Here is a 19,848-nt window from a genome sequence, read left to right as displayed (position 1 = left end):
AGGATTAGTAATGGTTAAAAAAAACCCAAAATATACTTTTTATGAAACATAATCATCCTTGGCTGCTAAATGCCCTGTTTCCAGTTTCTTATGAAACCCAAACCTGACAGAATAAGCCCATCACTGTGGCAGAGTGTCCAGAGAAACACAAAATATCATCTTCCACACATTAAGCTTTAAAATTGCTGGCTTTTACCCTGGCACCACACCAAAGCCCGTCATGTTCTTTGGCCCAGTGGTGGTACAGATCACAATGACAAAGCACTCAGTTTTCTCTCTCTAGGATTTCGATTTGTTGACCAGATAGAAGCAACATGAGATGGTGGTGTCTTATTTCTCTCAAATGAAAGTCTAATTTACTTTGTTTTGTCTTCCCCCAACAGTAGATCAACCACATGGCTCCCATCTTTTAAAGTGATGTTAGGCTAAATTCACATGTCAGAAGAAAAACTATTGAGACTATGTGCTTTTTTTCTTCTTCTTTTTTTGTCTCTAAGTAACCATCCAGACTACAACAACGGCAGCCCACAGCAGGCGTACGGGCAGATACATCTGGGATTTCGGAGTGTCAAAAACGAAGATCAGCTCTCTATCTTCTAGCTTACAGCAGGTTTTTTTGTGCTGATGGGCAACCAAGATAATGAGCAAACATTCTAAAGGGTTTCTGATGGAAATGATCATTAATCCTGGTCTCCTGATGCGCAGTCAGGAGGACCAGCCGTGCGTGTAGCGCTGCTTCTGAACGTCTCCCCTCCCCTGTTTCTGCAGTGTTACTGTTTTCCCTTTCTCGCTCGTCGTTTCTTGTGCCAGTGCTGCCCACCGCGAGAGTAAGACAAGACTTCCATTCCACACCACACTTACACTCCTCTTTCTTGTGTGCCACCATCCCTCTGCTTGATATCCATCTTGTCCTGATCCGCGTACTGTGTGGTTTGCGTCCTCTCAATCCTTCACCATTCATTCACGCCCACTCTCATGTGCAGCCCTGTTTGGTTCCTTGCGTTATCCAGCTCAGGCAGAAGAGCGAGGGAATTTTTTGCACTCAGTTTATTTTTCGGAAATAGAAAATACAATTAAATTCTCTCTTTTTTAAATTAATACTTTCTAAGATTTTGTTGTTGTTTTTTTTGGACTGGTGTAATTTAATTTATTATTTTACGCATCAACACGCAGTCAGGAAAGGATAAAGCTGAAAGCGCCTTGTGGTTTTTGAATAATTTACTTAGCTTTGCGGAGGGTGTCGCGGTGGTGGAACAATGGGAATTTAATGAGGGGAACTATTCCGGCTGTGTTAAGTTTGCTGAGGTAGGGTACTTGTCAAAGAAAAAGGAGAGAGAAAGAAAACAAGCACCGGGGAAAACTACGCGTCATTTCCAAGACACCAGCAACAAGCCAACACCATTACACCAGCCTGCCGTGTGAATGGCACACGGGGTGTCTTCCTCTGTTGAACTGGTGCAGGGTAGCCACGCTGTGACCAGGATCCAACTGAGATTCTGGGCTTTCCGTGAGTATCAGTGGGGCAGCTGTGCGCACCAAATGGACCGGTCTGTTTGTCCCTCATGCTCAGCGTACTGATCATTTAATAGGCTCTATCTTTTTTTCTTTTTCCCTTTTTATTCTACCTCTGTAATATCACTTACCTAGCCGTCTCAGAATCTGTTTCTAACTTAGCGTTTTGAATTGTTTCGAATCTGCAACAGCGGTGTTTTGTGTTTTTGTGCTGCTACTGGCTCACATTTATGGCTTTTTTTTCTTTTTTTTTAAAGCTTCTCAAAATTCTCCGATGTGGAACACTCGTTACTTTCATGATGGTTTTAAAAACGGACTTTGTGGTATGCTCGTTTAAGATAAGCTGTATTTCCACAGAGCAGCATGAAAGATAAGTTCATCTCCTGAGGCTAGAACTTCCACTCTGGGTTGACTCACTGACAGCTGCATCCAGGTGAGTAATATAGTTTCTCACAATGTTTAAAATAGGAACTATAACTATAAGCTAAACAAAAAAAAAAAAGAAAGAAAGAAAAGAAAGAAAAGAAACTAAGCAAGCCCCTGCATGAGAATTTTTCTTGCCCCCCATTATACTAGACTCTTAGACTAACAGCTGCATGTAAATCCAGTAACACTTGTCTTAGTGCTTAGACTGATGAGTGTGCTTTGAGCTCAAAGCAACATCTCGAGAAACTCCGGTTTCTTTTCATTTTCTTCCATGTTTCTGTTCTGTTTTCCTTTTGTTTATGAATTCTAATGACTTTTCCTTCCCTAAATAGCAGAGATGACATTCATGAGGCGTCTCAATACAAACTGAGTGTGCCACCATTTGAAAAGCGCACACGCTTACACACAAAACAAGTGCAGGCATCAAAGTGTGAGTCATTATGTGTTTACTTGCCAACCCTGGACCTTTGCTTAGCAAACAAGAACATGTTTGAGGATTAATTTAATTTGGGTCTGCTTTTTTTTTAAAGGCTTGGATAATTATGGAATTATTGAAGGTTAGTAACTCTGTTAGATGGAAAGTGGCATCATGCTGGGTTTGCCAGTAGTTGGTAAAGTCTTCATGTTGCACTCGGGCTTTTAATTGCAAACATGTTAGAAATCAGCAGATAAGAGAACTGTAGTTTTGCACTGGATACTTGCACACTTTGAATAGATGTAATGTGACGAAGGTGAGGAGATTTCAGAGTGTGTGCTTGTGTTGACTAAAAAATTAAAACATCTGTATTCTTAAGGGGAAATGAATAATGTGCTTCAGTATCTCATTTACTTGTTGCTGCCTGGCGACTTTAGTGAGGAAAACATATCACTAAATACTGCACAGAACAGAAAGAGACATTTTTTCTCTATAGTTTTCCTGCATTTCCACCAGTCGGAGATCTTGCTTTTGCCATAGAAACATCACCCACTCAAAATTTGTGCAGGATTGTGTGCCAGATGAAAGCAACGTATTAATTAAATCTGCTTTCGAAAGTGAAGGAATCAGTGATGATATCAATATGTGATTTCACATAACAGTAATGAGGGATATTTCATTCAGTCCGAAAAAAAGACTGTTTCATTGTCCCTGATTGGAGCTGCCTGTTGCAGGAGTCGCTGTCCATGGTGCTGATCTCACTCGCTCAATCTGATCAGCAGACAGGTGTCGGGCTGTTGCTGTTGTTGTTGCACAAATACAATCTGTTAGTCATTTATTTATGAGCTAACAGCAGAAAGAAAGAAAAAAAACTGACGGCTTAATTCCTGCATCTGTGCTGCACCACTTCACCCTGAAATGTAGCCTTGATCGAAACCGTGCTCTACTGTTATGCAGGTCAGATTGGAGAATGCTGCCTTTCACTGCTGCATGTCAATGAGAGCAGGTGCCAAACATGCAGCTTTGCCAGACTGCTTCTGCTGTAGGTGTGCAACCTATTTCTGAGACAAGGATGGTCTTTAAATTTTCATTAGAAAACACCAGACACATTACTAGACATCTTTCCCTCTCCTCTTTTTTCACAGATGTTAATCCTTTGAAGAGTTTAGCACAGTACTCCCTGAAATGTCTATTCAGGCCATTAAGATACTGCTGGTGGGGGTGGGGGGGGTGGGGGGGGGGGGCACTGGGGAATTGTTTTTACTTGTCCCCTGATGCCGTTTCCATTGCTTATGTAAAATTTTAAACTAAATTAAACTAAGCTGAACGGCAGATTGGCTGATCTCAGTGGTAGCCCGCATCTGTGGATTTCTCAGCTGATACCATCTAAGCGTCAGTCTGCTTAATTTCATATAACACATGGTATTAAAGCTGCTTCAGCCAGCCCACGAGTTGCTGTGCATATGCATGCTGCTTTGCAACCCCACTCCACCCTGTCATGCTCTGTCTGACTTAATCAGAGAAACTATGTTGGCAAATATAAATTACTGCATGTGGAATGGATTCTTTTAGGTAAGGTGGTGATGATTGAATTGCACTCAGGCATCCAGCTTTATATTTCATACTAGACCTGAGAAGTGTGTTGGACTCTCTAGACACTAGAGCTGTTCCTCCTTTAAATCATCCTATAATATATGTACCAGTAGGGCTACCTAAGAACAACTGCTCCTTTCTTGTTATTCTCGTTGCCAGTGGATATTATTTTTGGACTCCCATCTAACTCGACAGTACCGGGTGGACTGAGTCAGTTTTTCCCTCGATACTACAGGTGCAAAGGGTAACATTTTCACTGCGGTTTAGCACAGAATGACCACATTATATGTGTGGGAGTCGTACAGGGTAGTTCAATACCAGTGACTCAACGATTAGTAGGTGCCAATATTTCTGGCTCTCTAAACTCGGACCAACGAAACTGATGGATCCCACATCATTTGCATACAAAAGAGCACTTTTGTGGTGCCATATTGGGGTTATTTTGAGAATATAACTGAATAATGAACATCTGACATGTGGCTTTCTCATCCACCAGGCAAATTTCTTTTTTTTTCCTGTCTTTCAGAGGTTCATGCGAACCTTCACATGTCACGTGCACTGATCTCTAGCATTAGAAGACTCAAAGCATCACCACACCATCATGTTTCTACACAAGCGTATCTTGAACTGCTCTCCACCTGCCACCCCATGCATGTTCATCTCTCTTCTGCTGGTTCTCCTCCCGGGAGTCACCCGGTTCTCCTACGGCAGCAGGGATGATGACATCGGCAGCAGCCCAGGCAACTGCTCCAGTGATGACAACTGCTCTGAGGGCGTGGTGCTGCCCATGTGGAATCCCCAGAACCCCGCAGTGGGTGACAAGGTGGCACGTGCCATTGTTTACTTTGCCGCTCTCATATACATGTTCCTGGGCATGTCCATCATTGCCGACCGGTTCATGTCTTCTATCGAGGTCATCACCTCTCAAGAAAAGGAGATCACCATCAAGAAGCCTAATGGTGAGACAACAACAACCACTGTGCGCATCTGGAATGAAACGGTCTCCAACCTGACCCTGATGGCCCTGGGCTCCTCGGCACCAGAGATCCTGCTGTCTGTCATCGAAGTGGTCGGCCATAACTTTGAAGCGGGAGCTCTGGGTCCCAGCACCATCGTGGGCAGTGCTGCTTTCAACATGTTCATCATCATTGCTCTCTGTGTCTATGTGGTGCCAGAAAATGAAACCCGCAAGATAAAACACCTGCGGGTGTTTTTTGTCACCGCAGCCTGGAGCATATTCGCCTACATCTGGCTGTATCTCATCCTGTCAGTGTTTTCCCCCGGAGAAGTGCAAGTCTGGGAAGCAGTCCTGACCTTCCTCTTCTTCCCCCTGTGCGTTCTGCAAGCCTGGATCGCAGACCGCCGCCTGCTCTTCTACAAGTACGTCCACAAGCGCTACCGAGCCGACAAGACCCGCGGCATTATCATCGAGTCAGAGGGAGATGCCATGTTCACTAAAATGGACTTGGAGATGGATGGACAGGGTGTGAACTCTCACACTCACCCCAAAGAGGCTCTGGATGGGATGCTGGAGGGCGTGGAGGATAGTGGTGGGATGAGCGCGGAACAAGATCAAGAAGAAGAGGCCCGCAGGGAGATGGCTCGTACTCTAAAAGAGCTAAAACAGAGGCACCCAGATAAGGACATGGAGCAGCTCATCGAGATGGCCAACTATCAAGTGCTGGTCCAGCAGCAGAAGAGCAGGGCCTTTTATCGCATTCAAGCTACGCGCATGATGATCGGAGCGGGGAACATCCTGAAAAAGCATGCAGCTGACCAGGCCAGGAAGGTGGTGAGCTGTCACGAGGCCAGCGGGCAAGAGGAAGATCCTAACACTATCTACCTGCAGTTTGAAGACTCTCATTATCAGTGCTTTGAGAACTGCGGCTCACTAAAGCTGACCGTGAGTCGGCACGGAGGAGAAAGTGGCTGCACTGTCAAGGTGAGGGGGGAAAGCACAGAGATTGCAAATGCTCAAGGTCAATTTTAAATCACCTTTAACTGCCTGAGGCATAAAGTATTAATATTAATATTTTTATTACAACTCCAGCCACTACATATTTGATGAAATTTTTTTTCCCTGCACAGGTGGAATACCGGACGGAGGACGGGACTGCCAATGCAGGTTCAGACTACGAGTTTGCTGAGGGCACGTTGGTCTTCAAGCCTGGCGAGACAACCAAAGAGTTCACTGTTGGCGTGATCGACGATGACATTTTTGAAGAGGACGAGCACTTCTACGTACGCCTCAGCAACCCGCGCATCGTGCACAGAGCCGAGGTCTCAGTCCTGGAGCCGAGCTCCATCACCTCCAGCAACAGCATGGTGGGCCTTCCCTCCCATGTTCCTCCAAAGGCGGCACTGGGCAATCCTCACATCGCCACCGTCACCATCTATGACGACGACCACGCTGGCATCTTTACGTTTGAGAGCAACTCCACAAGGGTCAGCGAGAGCGTTGGCAACATGCAGGTGAAGGTTCACAGGACATCCGGGGCACGGGGAAAAGTGGCTGTGCCCTACCACACTGTCGAGGGGACCGCCAAAGCAGGGGAGGACTACGAAGAGGTGTCCGGCAAGCTGGAGTTTCAGAACGATGAGACCATGTGAGTGCCAGTTCCTCTTGTTCATCACTTGATTAAACATCACCGCCCACACATTGGTACATTAAACTGTCCTGCTAGATTACTGTAAGTTATCTATTCTGGTAACGAATGAAAGGCCTATTTTTATGACTCACAGATACGTTTGCTCAACGAAGTTTAGCTCTTTTCGCAGGGACGATGTGGGAGGATAAGAGGATATAATTGTGCGGCAGATAATGAAAGATCGTGGAGATTTAAAAGAACAAGAAAAAGGAGGAGAAGAGGAAGATGAAACCCAGAAACAGTTTCCTGTGAATGAATTAAATGCAGCCTGTTGGGATTTCTGTGGAAGTTCTGTTGAAGCTCATTGTAATGCACAACACTAAAGACTTCCCTGTGGAAAACAAAGGAAGCCCACACGAGCAACAGAGTAGAAGAGGGGGGAAAAATCAGACAGGTGACTTGCACGGCAGCTACTAAAACAGGTGCATGCACTGGAGCCCGTGTGGTTATTTTAGTTAAAGCATTCGTGGATGCACCAGCAGAGATGAGGAGAGAAAAAGATGAGGGAGGCAGAGTGCAGAGAGCGAGGGAGTGAGAGAGCGCTGGAAGAGTGATGTTTTTCCAGCTTTTCTTTCTTTCTTTTTTTTTTTCACTTGAACGCTGTTTGAAAGGGCTGGCTGAATGATGAGTACACTTGTAGTGTTTGCTTTATGACGAGATGAGCAAAAGACCGGGCAGTTACACAGAACGGTTATGTTTTGTTTTTTTTAATTTCTTACTTTAAAAAAAGAAAGAAAATGCCCTCAACCGTACCGAGCTCATTACAAAATGATTTACTGCACGGCAAAGGACGAAACAAAGGAATCAAATGTGTCAGATGCATCCGTCTGCGCGAGGCTCGTGTGTAGGTGTATTGTGTAGGTTGGCCGAGTGGGAGGAAAGGCAGGTGAATACATGGTGTCAAAGAAAACGCAGATCTCCCTATTTGTCTTTCTTCTTTTTTTTGCCTCGCAGCGCAGGTGAAATTTGAATATACTGCTCTGTTTTTAGCAGTTTCCTCGCGCACAATCTATGCTTTTTCTCCTTTTTATGCATTAGTCTATGTGTATAATTAAGGCCGTATTAGAGTGCTGAATCTGCTTTAAACCCACATCAAGCAACATGTCGCTCCAAAGGGGAACTAAAAAGAGCTTCTTGAGCATCCAAAGCAATTAAAGAGAGTGAAGAGGGGTTAAAGGGGTCCCAAAAGTTCCCCTCATAGCGCAGTCAGCTACAGAGGCTGCAGTTAATGAGTCAATAGTGTATAACAATGTGAAATGAGAGGCAGGCAGCTGGCATCTGCATTCAAATAGAGACCGAGCAGTAGATACAGTCCTCACCTACTGAGCTAAGACTGTGCTCATTCGACTGTAGAAAGCTGACAGTGAAAGTACACTTCATAATATCTGGAGTCATGCTTCCCTTAACAGTCGATGTGCAGCAGTGGAGAGGACTGGGGGTGTGACTGTGGAGAGTGGGATCCAGTGGGGCAGGACAGTTTGTTATCAGAAAACAGATGAAAAGAAAACCCAGACCCAGCAGAAAAAAAATGCCAAAGCAGTGTTCAGCTACTCCTGTCCTCCTCGGAATAGCAAGCGAGGACTTAAAGGGGACTGCGGGAGTACTTTGATCATAGGTGGGAAAGGTTTGACTCAGATCTTGAATCGAAATTGCCAGGTCGAGCAGCTGACTTATCTTTTAAGCTGAATCTAAATGAGTTTTCTAATATTGCTGCTGGAAATGCGCTCATCTCTGCGTGCCACCCGAAGGTGTTAATGTTTGACTCTGATGCCGAGCCAAAAGTTCACCACTTTTGGAGAGCTTAAGTCGAAGACTGCCAGGCCAGATTGTGCTCCTCTTTACGCAGCGTGTGAATTCTTTATGCCAGTCAGTCCTGTTAAAAGATGTAGGTGAAATGGCATCATCTTGAAGCGTCGCCGTCGTTGTATGCGTCTATTTGTTTCTCCGAGACTATAAACTCACACCCTCTCTGTGTTAAATGCACGTCTGCGCTCATTACTGCTCAGCAGGCTGCCAAAGTTCATCGTTCAAAACCGAGCTGGCTTTTCATACCCGAGTGTTTCCCCGCTTGTTCGCGACAAAGAGATGACACTCGGCGACGGTCCTCTGGGCACCTCTGTGTTTGCGTGTTTGTTACAGGGTCTCAAGCTTTGTGTGTCTTTGTGCTCACGTACATCTGTCTTCCCCCGTCAATATTTGAGCATGCAGAGGAGCAAAAGAGGAAGCCAAGTTTTTAAGCTTTTGATGCGGAGCCAGGAGGAGCAGTTTAAAATCTAGGCATGCATATAAATAATAATTTACCATTGAAATTCTGCTCTGCAGTAAATAAATTATGATGTACAGACACAAACCTGAGCCAAAATAAACAAGCTGACATCAAGCGCCATTTTACATTCTGTGTTTATGGATTAGAGGAAGATCTGCAATAGACCCTTTGATGCTCGTATGTAGCATAATCTCATATCTGTTCTCGTTAGTGCCTCAAATATGCGCCTCTATGCACTAGTTGAGTCTGAAGTGGATAATGGGGGCAGTTACATAAGCTAAGATAAAACAGATAGAAGGGGATCACTTTTGAAAAGAAAATCAATACACTGATATTCTTTATCGCTCACGCCTGAGGTGCTCGAGCTCGATGACATACAGAACTTCCTGAAAGACAAACAGATTCAGGGCTTGGTAACATTAACACAAAACATTTGCAGACCAATGTTTACATATTATAGCTGTTTAATGTAACTTGGAGGTAGTCTCAAAAATATGTGGAAAAACCAGCAATGTAGGCTACTCTTGTTTATGTTTGGGCTGTTAGCCTTTAGCTTAGCAACTGCTGCAAAGAAGACAGAAGCTATAACTAAATAACTTTTTTATGGCATTTTTCCTTTATTGATAAGAAAGTGTAGACAGCATACAGGAAAACAGGAATTGCTTTGGGCAGACTCAGACCCCTGGCGTAACCTCTGGCATGCAGCTTCTTTATAAATCCTCATTAAAAAGAATGAAAACATCCAACTGCAGTTATTGCGTATCCTGTCCCTTCAAATCAACCTTTCAAGTAGCCACAGAGCTAATCACATATTAGCCTTCCTGCTTCCATGTCACAAAGGACGGCACTGTTTGTCAATCAGTGCACCACCATAATTCACTGTGAAATTTCTTGACTTTTAATGGATAATAGACATTTGTGATCCCCAGTGGATGAAACATCTCAATGTGTTTTGTACTGGGGTCAAATATTGTACAGACAAACAGTCATGGTTCTCGGAGGATGGATCCTAATGTCTTTGATGGCCTAACGTTTTCTCTTGTGCTGATATGAGGTTAACATTTGTATCTCTGAGCGTAATATCTCTGCAATTAGTGCTACGAAATTAGGTCCACCAGTTAATGCTCACCTCTAGAGGAACAGTAATGAAGTGATAGCATCCCTCTGGTCAAAATCCTTCCCAAAGCCAACCGTGCTTTACATTTATTGCAAATTAGCAAGTGAACATACTAAATTGAGATAGTGAACATGTTACACAGTACACCTGAGGAGAATCAGCGTGTTGTCCTGCTGACATTAAAATTTACCACTGAGCTTAAATTCAGGGGAGCAGCTAACACGGCTGCAGGGTAGAAATGAATTTCAAATTCTCCTCGTCCCACTTGTCTCTCCCTGTGCATATTAGTTCAGACCATTCTCCATTATGTTGCCACACATTTTTGCAAGTACAAGTTATCAGTGGTGGAATAATTTGTTATTATCAATGTCAAAACGGGTTTCTTTCTGTAGAAATTTTCTCTACATAATAACCCAACAACACAGTGGAGACACAGTAATGTAATGTAATGCAGCTGCTTTCTGTTTATAATAAGCTACACTGCAGCCTCTCTGGAGCTGGCTGAGATTCAATATCTTGCTCAAGGACACTTCAGCACTGTAGGCAGATGCTAACATGCCACTTTGATTCATGGCTCTTTAAATGAACGGAGGTGCTAGGTCCAGCTGTGGATTTTGACACACTGTCATGCATTCACTCGGTCTCCCTGCCGGCTTAATTTTTGTCAGGGTCTCGGGAGGGCAGAAGCTTTCTTTTTTTTTTCTTTGCAGCAGGCAGAGGGTAGAAATTAGAGACACTCTCTCTGGCTACAGAGTGAACACAGTCATACCTGTGGGCAGTTTGGAGTCTCCGGGCCTCATGCCTTACTGTATATGCCTCTGGATTGTGGGAGGAAACTGGAGCATCCTTAAGGAACCGACAAAAAATGTGGAGGAGAGGGAACCTCCAAATAAAAACAGAACTACTTTAAGAGTCACAGACGATATGTATGATGCTTTCTTTCTGTAGGTGACAATTATGACCAACCTCCTTTTTCTCATTTCTCTGGTTAAGTCAAACTAATCCTGATAATTAATTTACAAACAAGGCATACTTTTTTTAGCATTCAACATACTCTCAGTAAATGTAAGACAACTGCAAAAAGAGCCAGGCAGATGGAGAACAGATTACGGTTGTTGCAGATAGAGCAGAGATCAATCTTTAGAATGCATGCAATATTGTCTGTGTGACAGACGCAATTGGAGGTTTATACCACTGCGGCTACTCAGAAACTTTCCCAGGAATTGAGCCAACCGGGCAGCAGAGATGGCTGATGGCTCCGCAGTGTAATGTGATATGGAGCAAGCCAAGGATTTACAGTGTTGATAAAATCCAATTGTGTCTGTAATAATCAGAGTTTACATTGACTTGCAGCGACAGGGCTCATAAAGCAGGACTGTGTGCTGTTTAGAAAATGTATTTTTAAACTGAACATTTTAAACCCAAGCGTACGAAGGAAATTATAAAGGACCACAAATTTTAAAAGATAACTTTACATTTTGGGAAATGTGCTAAAATAAAAAAGAACAACTATGATTTTGCAGGGAGTTCTATTCGTTGTAAATAACTGGCTCAGCATGAATATTGTACAGCTGTGGTCAAAGGTTTACATACTTACCATGACAAAAATGAGGACTATGATTAAAAGCCCAGACAAACATCAGACAGAATTATGTCAGAATTAGGCCAGAAGCTTGTTAATGGTTACCAAAAAAAATCTTGTTGATGTGCAACTTGCTAAGGGACATTTAACCAAATGTTAACGGGGGATATGATGCTTTTGACACTGTGTGGTTTAAAAAATATCTAATACTAATATAAATTCAAACTTGTGGACCCAATTCTTTTTTCTTTTGTTTTTTCAAACTCATTATAGATGTGTGCTGTATAATCATTTCACTATGAACAAAGAACAGTTTAAAAAAATCATCAAAAGCCCAAAAGTATAATGAAGTTCATATAAAATGATGAGTATCTGTAACTTTAAGATGAAATCCACAAACTTACATTTTTACATCATCTAAACTGACCTGCGAGAGCTGTGTTGTTAGCTGTAGACTGGGCTCAGCTAGGCTAGCTGTTTCCCTCCATCCAGACTACATGCTAAGCTAAGTCGACTGCTTGCTATTCTACTTTAATAATTTGAGTGCAGACATTAAACTGTCATCAATTTTCATTTTCAGCAAGAACACAAAATTGCGTATTTTTTTAAAATGTGAGACTATTCCTTTAACGTATTTAGCTAGTTAGCAGGTGTCTGACTTAGTTTACTTTAGCTAACTTTTTTAGCTAAATCAGCTAAATTGTGATTATTTTTACTTACAGTGAAGATGAAGGCAGAACTTCATTGATTTCATATTTTGATTAGTTTACATGCTTTCATTGGTAGTCATTTACGTGCTGGAAACATTTAAAATTAAAAATGCATCACTTCATCATCTGAACTGCTTTTGGGTGGTGATGAGGAGAGACAAAACCACTCACACTCTCAACCATAGACAGTTTAGAACCAGTCAGTCTAACAAGCGTGTCTTTGGATTGAGGGAGAAAACTGCATCACCAGGACTAAAACTCAGTAGGCACAGGGGGGAAAAACGCAAATTCTACGCAGAAATGTGGCAGCATACATTCTTGCTGCAGGTCAGAGTCTCTAACGACAGAACCACTGTGCGCATGAAAATTAAAAATGTGAAATATGTTCTTAAGCTTTGGGCTTTTAAGGCGTTTGAAAAGAATCTGCAACTTTCAAACTCTGGTGGTACGATTTTCTTTGAAGAATTGAAGCATAAATTCAGCTTGAATAGATTTTATTTTGTGTGTGAGTATTGCAAGCTGCCCTGTTGTCATCCGTTCTCGTAAAGTATAACCAAACTTTTGAGCGTTTGAGCCGCTTACGTGCCGTGTTTCCTGCCAGGTAAATGACGCTCCGCAACGTGGTGACGTCATTCGGGGCGACTGGAATCGATAAGAGAATCGTTTGCAAAAATGGCAAAGGATTCCAAGGAATTGAAACAGTGGGAACCGGTTCTCAACAAGAACCGGTTTTCGATACCCATCCCTAGTTAAGAATGACAAGAGTGACATCCTGTTCATCAGAGGCTTCACATTATAAGCAAGCTGCATAGAAAAAAGATCTGGAAAGTGAAATCTCAGCAGAGAATGTTAAGTGACGGCTGTGTGCAGACAGGAATAGGACCCAAGGTGCAGACTCCAGAGACAAACTTAAACCGAAACAGCTTTAATGCTGAACTCAAACATAACATAACTGGAAAAAATCAAAATAAACTAACACCGGTGGACTGACAAAACACACAGCAAAATAAACGGTAGATTGCAACACGGACACAGAGAAACACAGGGCTTAAATACACAGAGGGAGCAATCAGGGAAAGGGCAACAGGAGTGAGACACAGCTGGGGCAAATCAGGCCTAACGAGACAAAGGAAGCAAAACTAGACACATTAACATGAGACATGGACTTTCAAAGTAAAACAGGAAACATAACAGAGACTGAACAAAAGACACAGACTCACATGCAGTCACTACAACAGAGGTAGCTTTTATATCAGAACATTCTCCTCATCTCTGCCTCCAGTGGCTTTTGAGATTGCTGTGTGTTAGGCCTCAGTTACACCAACCTAATACAGACTGTGAAGCAGCACTTTGCCACCAGTTTCTCCTAGCGACAGCAAACAACCTACCACACGCACCAACCAGCCAGGGGAATACACATTTTTCTCTGGTGACCAGTGGTTTCCAGATGGTTGCAGACTAGTGTGCAGGACTGGAGTGTAGCAATAATTAAATCATCCGTTCTTCCATTCGTAACTGTCTTTTCTTTAGCAAGCACTGCTTGTCTTTAGCCACTCAGTTTTGCTTGGTTTATTTGCGCTGCTAATGCTTTTGAAATACTAACAAAGGTATTACTGATTCAAGTAAAATATATTTTTTTAAAAAGAGGGATGGAACTACTTTACGTGAAGGACCAACTCACCGAAACTAAGAAAGCAGGAGAACTAATCTCACCACAGCTGTTTTTTAGTCTGTTTTGAAAAGTCACTTTTGATTTTCTCGCGTTTTGCATTATCACCCACCTCTTTTTGTCTGAAATCAGTGCAAATGAGCTTCAAACTGTGGCAGCAGTTTAGAGTTAGACTGCCAGCTAATCAGCCCGATGCATTAAATGAACCCGGGCCCCTGCTGCTTCTCGACAGCCTTTAATTTCTCGTTTGGATTTTAGTGGAAAATGTAAATGTTCGTCTGTATATTCTGCTTATCTAGGTACGCTACGGCAAGACAAACAGTGTCTGCCTAAAATGTGATGTAATGTCAAAATGGCTGCTACATTAGCACAATCCACAGCAGCAGAGCCTTCACATTTTATTTCAAGGCCCCGGCACGGCGATTCAAAGCAAATATACCATGCACACAAACTCTTTTGTTCCTGTTGCGAGGTCTCCAGGCTGCGCTTCACGTTGCTCCCACTGGCATGACTTAGCCTGACATTAGACAGCCAGTGACGTATTGTTGCTGTTTAAAATAAACTTCTTCTTCCTCAGCAAGCAAAAGCTCTTCATGCGTGTTGTCAAACCCTGAGTGTATATGTGTAGACAGAAATAGACAGCCACCCACATATCATTAGGGAGATGGAGGGAGAGGGAGAGAGAGAGACTGGCTGTGACAGTGTGGGCGAACGAAGAGGGCTGAAGAAAATATGTCGGTCACAGTTTGACAAAGCAGCCTCACGTTTTTGAGCTCTCGGATTTAAGAGCACAAACTATATATATATGTCTTATCATGAGTCCCTGTGTAGATAGGTGATATAATTTCCACAGAGACAAAGGTAATAATTCAATTCCTCATGACTTCTAACTTGAGTGTGTGGGAGGGGTGTGGGCTATTTCGCTTTAGTTGTGCTCTAATGGAATTAATGGTGCAGAAGGAGTCCGCCCTCTTGTGGGGTGTTAGGAAAATTTATATTTTAGTCTTTTTTTTCTTCGTAGTGTTCGGCAGCGCATGATATTTGTCAATTTGGGGGAAATGTTGAGCTTCCACCTTCTTATCTAACAGATCTGTTTCATGATTCACTGTGTAGGCAGTCTACCTCTTAGCTACTCTGGTTTTATTTGAATGTGTACGAAAGCATAGTCTCAGCATTGGAAGCTGCTCTTACCTGCCTGGGATCTATTTTGAGCGTGTTTAGATAACAGAGGGTTACTGCAGGTTGACTCATACGGGCAGCTACTTTTATTTCCCCTAAACAAAGCTAATCCGCTTCTCCTTGTTCCCCTGACCCCTCGACCTTTAGGAAATTGCTGAATGTGAAGATCATTGATGATGAGGAGTACGAGAAAAACAAGACATTCACAATTGTGTTGGAGGAGCCCATACTGCTGGAGGTGGGACAGAGACACGGTGAGTGGATGACATCACTGTGTGCTACATGTGCAGAGTGATATGTCACTCTATTTGGTGGCTTGAGATAAATGTGTGCACTAAATGCTTGGATTAATGCAGATTAAACCTTACAGCACAACTAATCTCAAACTTCCTCATCAGGCCTTATTCATGAAGACTGAAAGTCTAATTGATGTACTTAAAATTGCTCAGGGTTAGAGTAAAAATGTCATTGTATTTCATCAATGTTATTTTTGAGAGCTTTTACAGTCAACCGTGGCTCAGGGGGTTGGGAAGCGTATCTGTAACCGGAAGGTCGCCGGTTCGATCCCTGGGCTCTCTGTCCTGGTCGTTGTGTCCTTGGGCAAGACACTTTACCCTCCCGCCTACTGGTGTTGGCCAGAGGGGCCGATGGCGCGAAATGGCAGCCTCGCTTCTGTCAGTCTGCCCCAGGGCAGCTGTGGCTACAACCGTAGCTTGCCTCCACCAGTGTATGAATGCGAGAGTGAATGAATAGTGGCATTGTAAAGCGCTTTGGGTGCCTTGAAAAGCGCTATATAAATCCAATCCATTATTATTATTAATCATTCAATTCAGTTCAATTTTATTTATATAGTGCAACAACGGCTGCTTCAAGGAGCTTTATACTGTAATAATACAGAAAAAAACAATCAGATGACCCCTATAAGCAAGCACTTGGCGACAGTAATGGTAAATGGCCTGCATTTGTATAGCGCTTTTCTAGCCCCTAAGGACCCCAAAGCGCTTCACACTACATTCAGTCATTCACCCATTCACACACAGGTGATGGCAAGCTACATTGTAGCCACAGCTGCCCTGGGGCACTGACAGAGGCGAGGCTGCCGGACACTGGCGCCACCAGGCCCTCTGACCACCACCAGTAGGCAAACATGGGGTTAGTATCTTGCCCAAGGATATTTGGCATGCAGCCAGGGTGCAGCCTGGGATCGAACCACCGACCTTCTGATTAGTGGCTGACCTGCTCTGCCACCTGAGCTACAGCCACCCCAGGAAAAGCTCCCTTTTAACAGGAAGGAGAAAAGACACACTGTGGAAGAGAGCTGTAATTACTGTGCAATAGCTGCTTTTGCAATTGCATGTTAAATTAAACTAACTAACATCAAAAAAGTACTTGTAATACAACTGTGCTCATATCAATACTCACTCAGACTCTTTGCTAAATGTGATCATATTTTAATGACTGATGATTTGCAACCTAAAAGTACTGTGGATATATTAAAAATGTGACGTGTAGTCAGAAAATGTTTGGGAAAGTCCTGTTTATGAGACCTATTTATATTAATAACATACGATTCTGCTTATTATTTATTAAACATAATGACAATAAACACATACAAGAAATGATAAGCCAGTAATGAATGCAGAAAGAATATATCCCTGAAGTAAATTACTAAGTAGAGAATTCAAAACATAAATAACAGAATACATATTCACATAATCCACTATTATAAATAAAACCACTGACATAAATAAACCTAAATCCTCTATTCCAAGTACTTTTTATGCTCTTGATTAAATTTTGAGTATCAATATGCAGACTGCCGTGTTTTATTTATTTCAATACGTGTCTCCCCAACATCTCTCGCGTTGGGTTTACCAATTATGATTGGCTGATCTGTCACTCAGAGTCACTGTAATGGACCGTAGCACACACAGAGGACTGACTTTCATTATCATCCAAGCACCATGTAGGAAATCCTGGATGATAGTTTATTCTTGTGCTGCCCTAGGTGACACTAATGACAACAAGACAGCAGTGGGTCCGGAGGACGTGTCAAAGATGGGCTGCCCATGTCTGGGAGAGCACACCAGGCTGGAGGTGGTCATTGAGGAGTCTTATGAATTCAAGGTAACACAAAATCAGCAGCTTCGTAACTCAGAGCCGACATGGACTGACTTTACAACATTAACCTGGAAAAATGCAGCAATTTCACTAATGTCACAGTATTTTGGGTTAATATATATTTTACTTTTGATGTGTGATAAATTATGCAACTCATTAATCTTCCAGTAGATGTGTTCACGCATCATTCAGCTTGAATAGTCAGAGTTAAAGAATTTGTATCATTTGCCATAATGCAGAATTTATAGCAGTACTCCATCTGTTTTGTATTGATAAGTTGGGTGTTTTACAAGAGACAATAAATGGTAAATGAACCGGTACTTAAATAGCACCTTTCTACTCGGTTTGAGCACTCAGAGCACTTTTTATTACAAGTTTTATTCACCCAGTTCCACACATATTCATACAACACTTTCATCTAAGCACTTTATCTAACGTCCACAGACACACTCACATGCCGATGGATGTGTTGAGAGCAACTCAGGGTTTAGTATCTTGCTGAAGGATACTTTGACATTTGGACTGGATGAGCAGTGGATCGATCTCAACTCGGGAAAAAGTACAAATTTTTAAAAAAGAAAGAAACTTCAGTTTCCTTAACACAACATGATATTAGGCCCAAGTGGCAACCTCAGAAGCTGGACAATAGGGTTGCCAACCGTCCCTTAAAAAACGGAATCGTCCCGTATTTAGAAACAAAAGCACACGTCCCGTATTGAGCTAATAAGGGACGCACTTTGTCCCGTATTGAGCTAATAAGGGACGCACTTTGTCCCGTAATACAGTGAGAATCAAAAGTAGTCTATAAATGTTTATGGAATTAACGCTTTGTTGGAAAACATAATTCCCAGCCCCTCTCCTGCTTTGTGACCAATGAGCTGACAGCACACTTATGACAATTCGAGTATGACAATTCAGATTACCGCTCGTCTCATTGGTCGAGGAAAGGTCGCTTGCGGAGAAAATACCGGAAGACAACAGATGACCACAACAAGAAGCATGGCCAACAGGGAAACAAACGCCGACACTGCGGTGCAAGTCTCGGACGACAGTACACCTAAAGTTGGGCAAACACTGTGCGATTTTTTCAGTCACGTTATTCAGCTCCTGCTCAAACTGCACGATTGACTCGCAGGGGTTAGAAGTTGGTAGGTCACGATGCAGGTCTCACACTATACGGCCCGATGCTCTGATGCGACCTGAGTGCTCACACTGTGCCTCCATAACATGAAGGTTATAACAGAAAATCTGTCGCTCGCTCTGTCTTTCACTCACACAGACACACACACCACCACCATCAACTTTGCTAAATTGCTAATGAAAAACATTGATCAGGCAGCTGTGATTGAGCAGCAATGTAAATCCAACTATCTTCACGTTTGTTGTGGTCGTGATAATTTTGTGATGCCACATCGAAAAGGCTCGGATGAGCTTTCCAAAGTTCTACAAGTTGTGCCTCCATCGCTTGTGTACTGCTTGTGTCCAGATCACACGCTGCACAGCCGTGCTGCTCCGTCTTTTTCACCGACGTTTACGTGTTTGCGCGTGAGCAGTGTGAGCGGCTCACGAGCGATTGATGATCAGGAGCTGCTCGAGTTGTTAATCGCTTCTCGTTACCCCACGTATACTACACGATGCACGATGAAGGCCAAAATCGGGCCGATCACCAAATCGGTCGCACGACTCAAAAATCGTCTCAAAATGGGCCAAAAATCGCACAGTGTAAGCCCAGCATTAGAGCAGCAATGTTTGTTTCCCTCAGAGAAAGAAAAGAAGGCTGCAAAAGTACAGGGAGGAATGGGAAAAGGGAAACACCTGGCTGGAAAAGGTCACCATAACACCTATAAAGCGCACTGCACTGTGTGCCGGCGCACTTTTTCCATAGGCATGCTTCTAATGGTGGGCACATGAAGAACATGAGGGGCGTGAAAGCTCGGGGAACCCTTAACCAATTTCTTGTCCACCAGGCCACGGCAGAAGCAGATATGGTATGTAAACACTGGTTTGTTTTTTAAACCCTCTGGTTAAGGTTAAAATGGGCATGTGCAGTGAATATCAGCGCTATGTGGCCAGAAGTGTGATAATATAATTTATTTTGTGTAATAAACAACTGCAAGGATAGATGATTACAACAAATAGATGACTAATACATAAAAGTAATACATAGATTAATAATGATGATGAGTTATGATGCGTAATCATGGGAACAAGTGGGTTTACAAACAGGAGCAGCTGATTAGCTTTAGAAAAGCTGAAATAATACCTCAGCTGAAGCCAAATGTACTAAATGTGCATAGTTACAAGAATATTTTTGTTGTATTGCTTTCTATTAATTTATATAATTTTAAGTTAAGCAGGACAGAGTTCTTTTAAAGAAAGATTTACTTATATTCTCAAAAGTTAAGCATGACAGGCTTCTGTTTAAGAAAGAGACCTGTTTTACTGTGTTAATGTTGTCATTTTGAGCTAAAAAGAAATGCCTAAATGATCATTTGTTTCCCATATGGTCATATCACAAAGAATATGCATCTGCTTAAATCAAATTCAAGTCAAATGGTTAAAAATAATTTCACACACACAAAAAAGAGCTACCACACTGGGAAGGGTGAA

The 19,848-nt window shown here is 42.7% G+C and overlaps 1 protein-coding gene across 2 annotated transcripts in view; it reads left to right on the top strand.

Annotated features, from left to right (window-relative positions):
• Positions 1-530: 530 nt before the first annotated feature.
• Positions 531-19,848, top strand: part of slc8a4a (solute carrier family 8 member 4a) — a 30,214-nt gene continuing 10,896 nt past the window's right edge. The window contains exons 1-6 of one of the 2 annotated variants that reach the window (XM_012920828.4): positions 531-1,507; positions 1,875-1,945; positions 4,473-5,888; positions 6,035-6,552; positions 15,265-15,371; positions 17,126-17,244. In XM_012920828.4, coding sequence (XP_012776282.1) covers positions 4,548-5,888; positions 6,035-6,552; positions 15,265-15,371; positions 17,126-17,244 — 2,085 coding nt within the window. In that variant the 5' untranslated portion in view covers positions 531-1,507; positions 1,875-1,945; positions 4,473-4,547. Of the gene's footprint in view, positions 1,508-1,869; positions 1,946-4,472; positions 5,889-6,034; positions 6,553-15,264; positions 15,372-17,125; positions 17,245-19,848 lie in introns of both variants that reach the window. The other variant, XM_004557304.5, reaches the window with a different exon arrangement.

The sequence above is a fragment of the Maylandia zebra genome, linkage group LG10, assembly GCF_041146795.1.
Source record: "Maylandia zebra isolate NMK-2024a linkage group LG10, Mzebra_GT3a, whole genome shotgun sequence".
NCBI lineage: Eukaryota > Metazoa > Chordata > Actinopteri > Cichliformes > Cichlidae > Maylandia > Maylandia zebra.
Note: the sequence above shows the minus strand (reverse complement) of the source record. Positions and strands in the feature narration are given on the sequence as shown.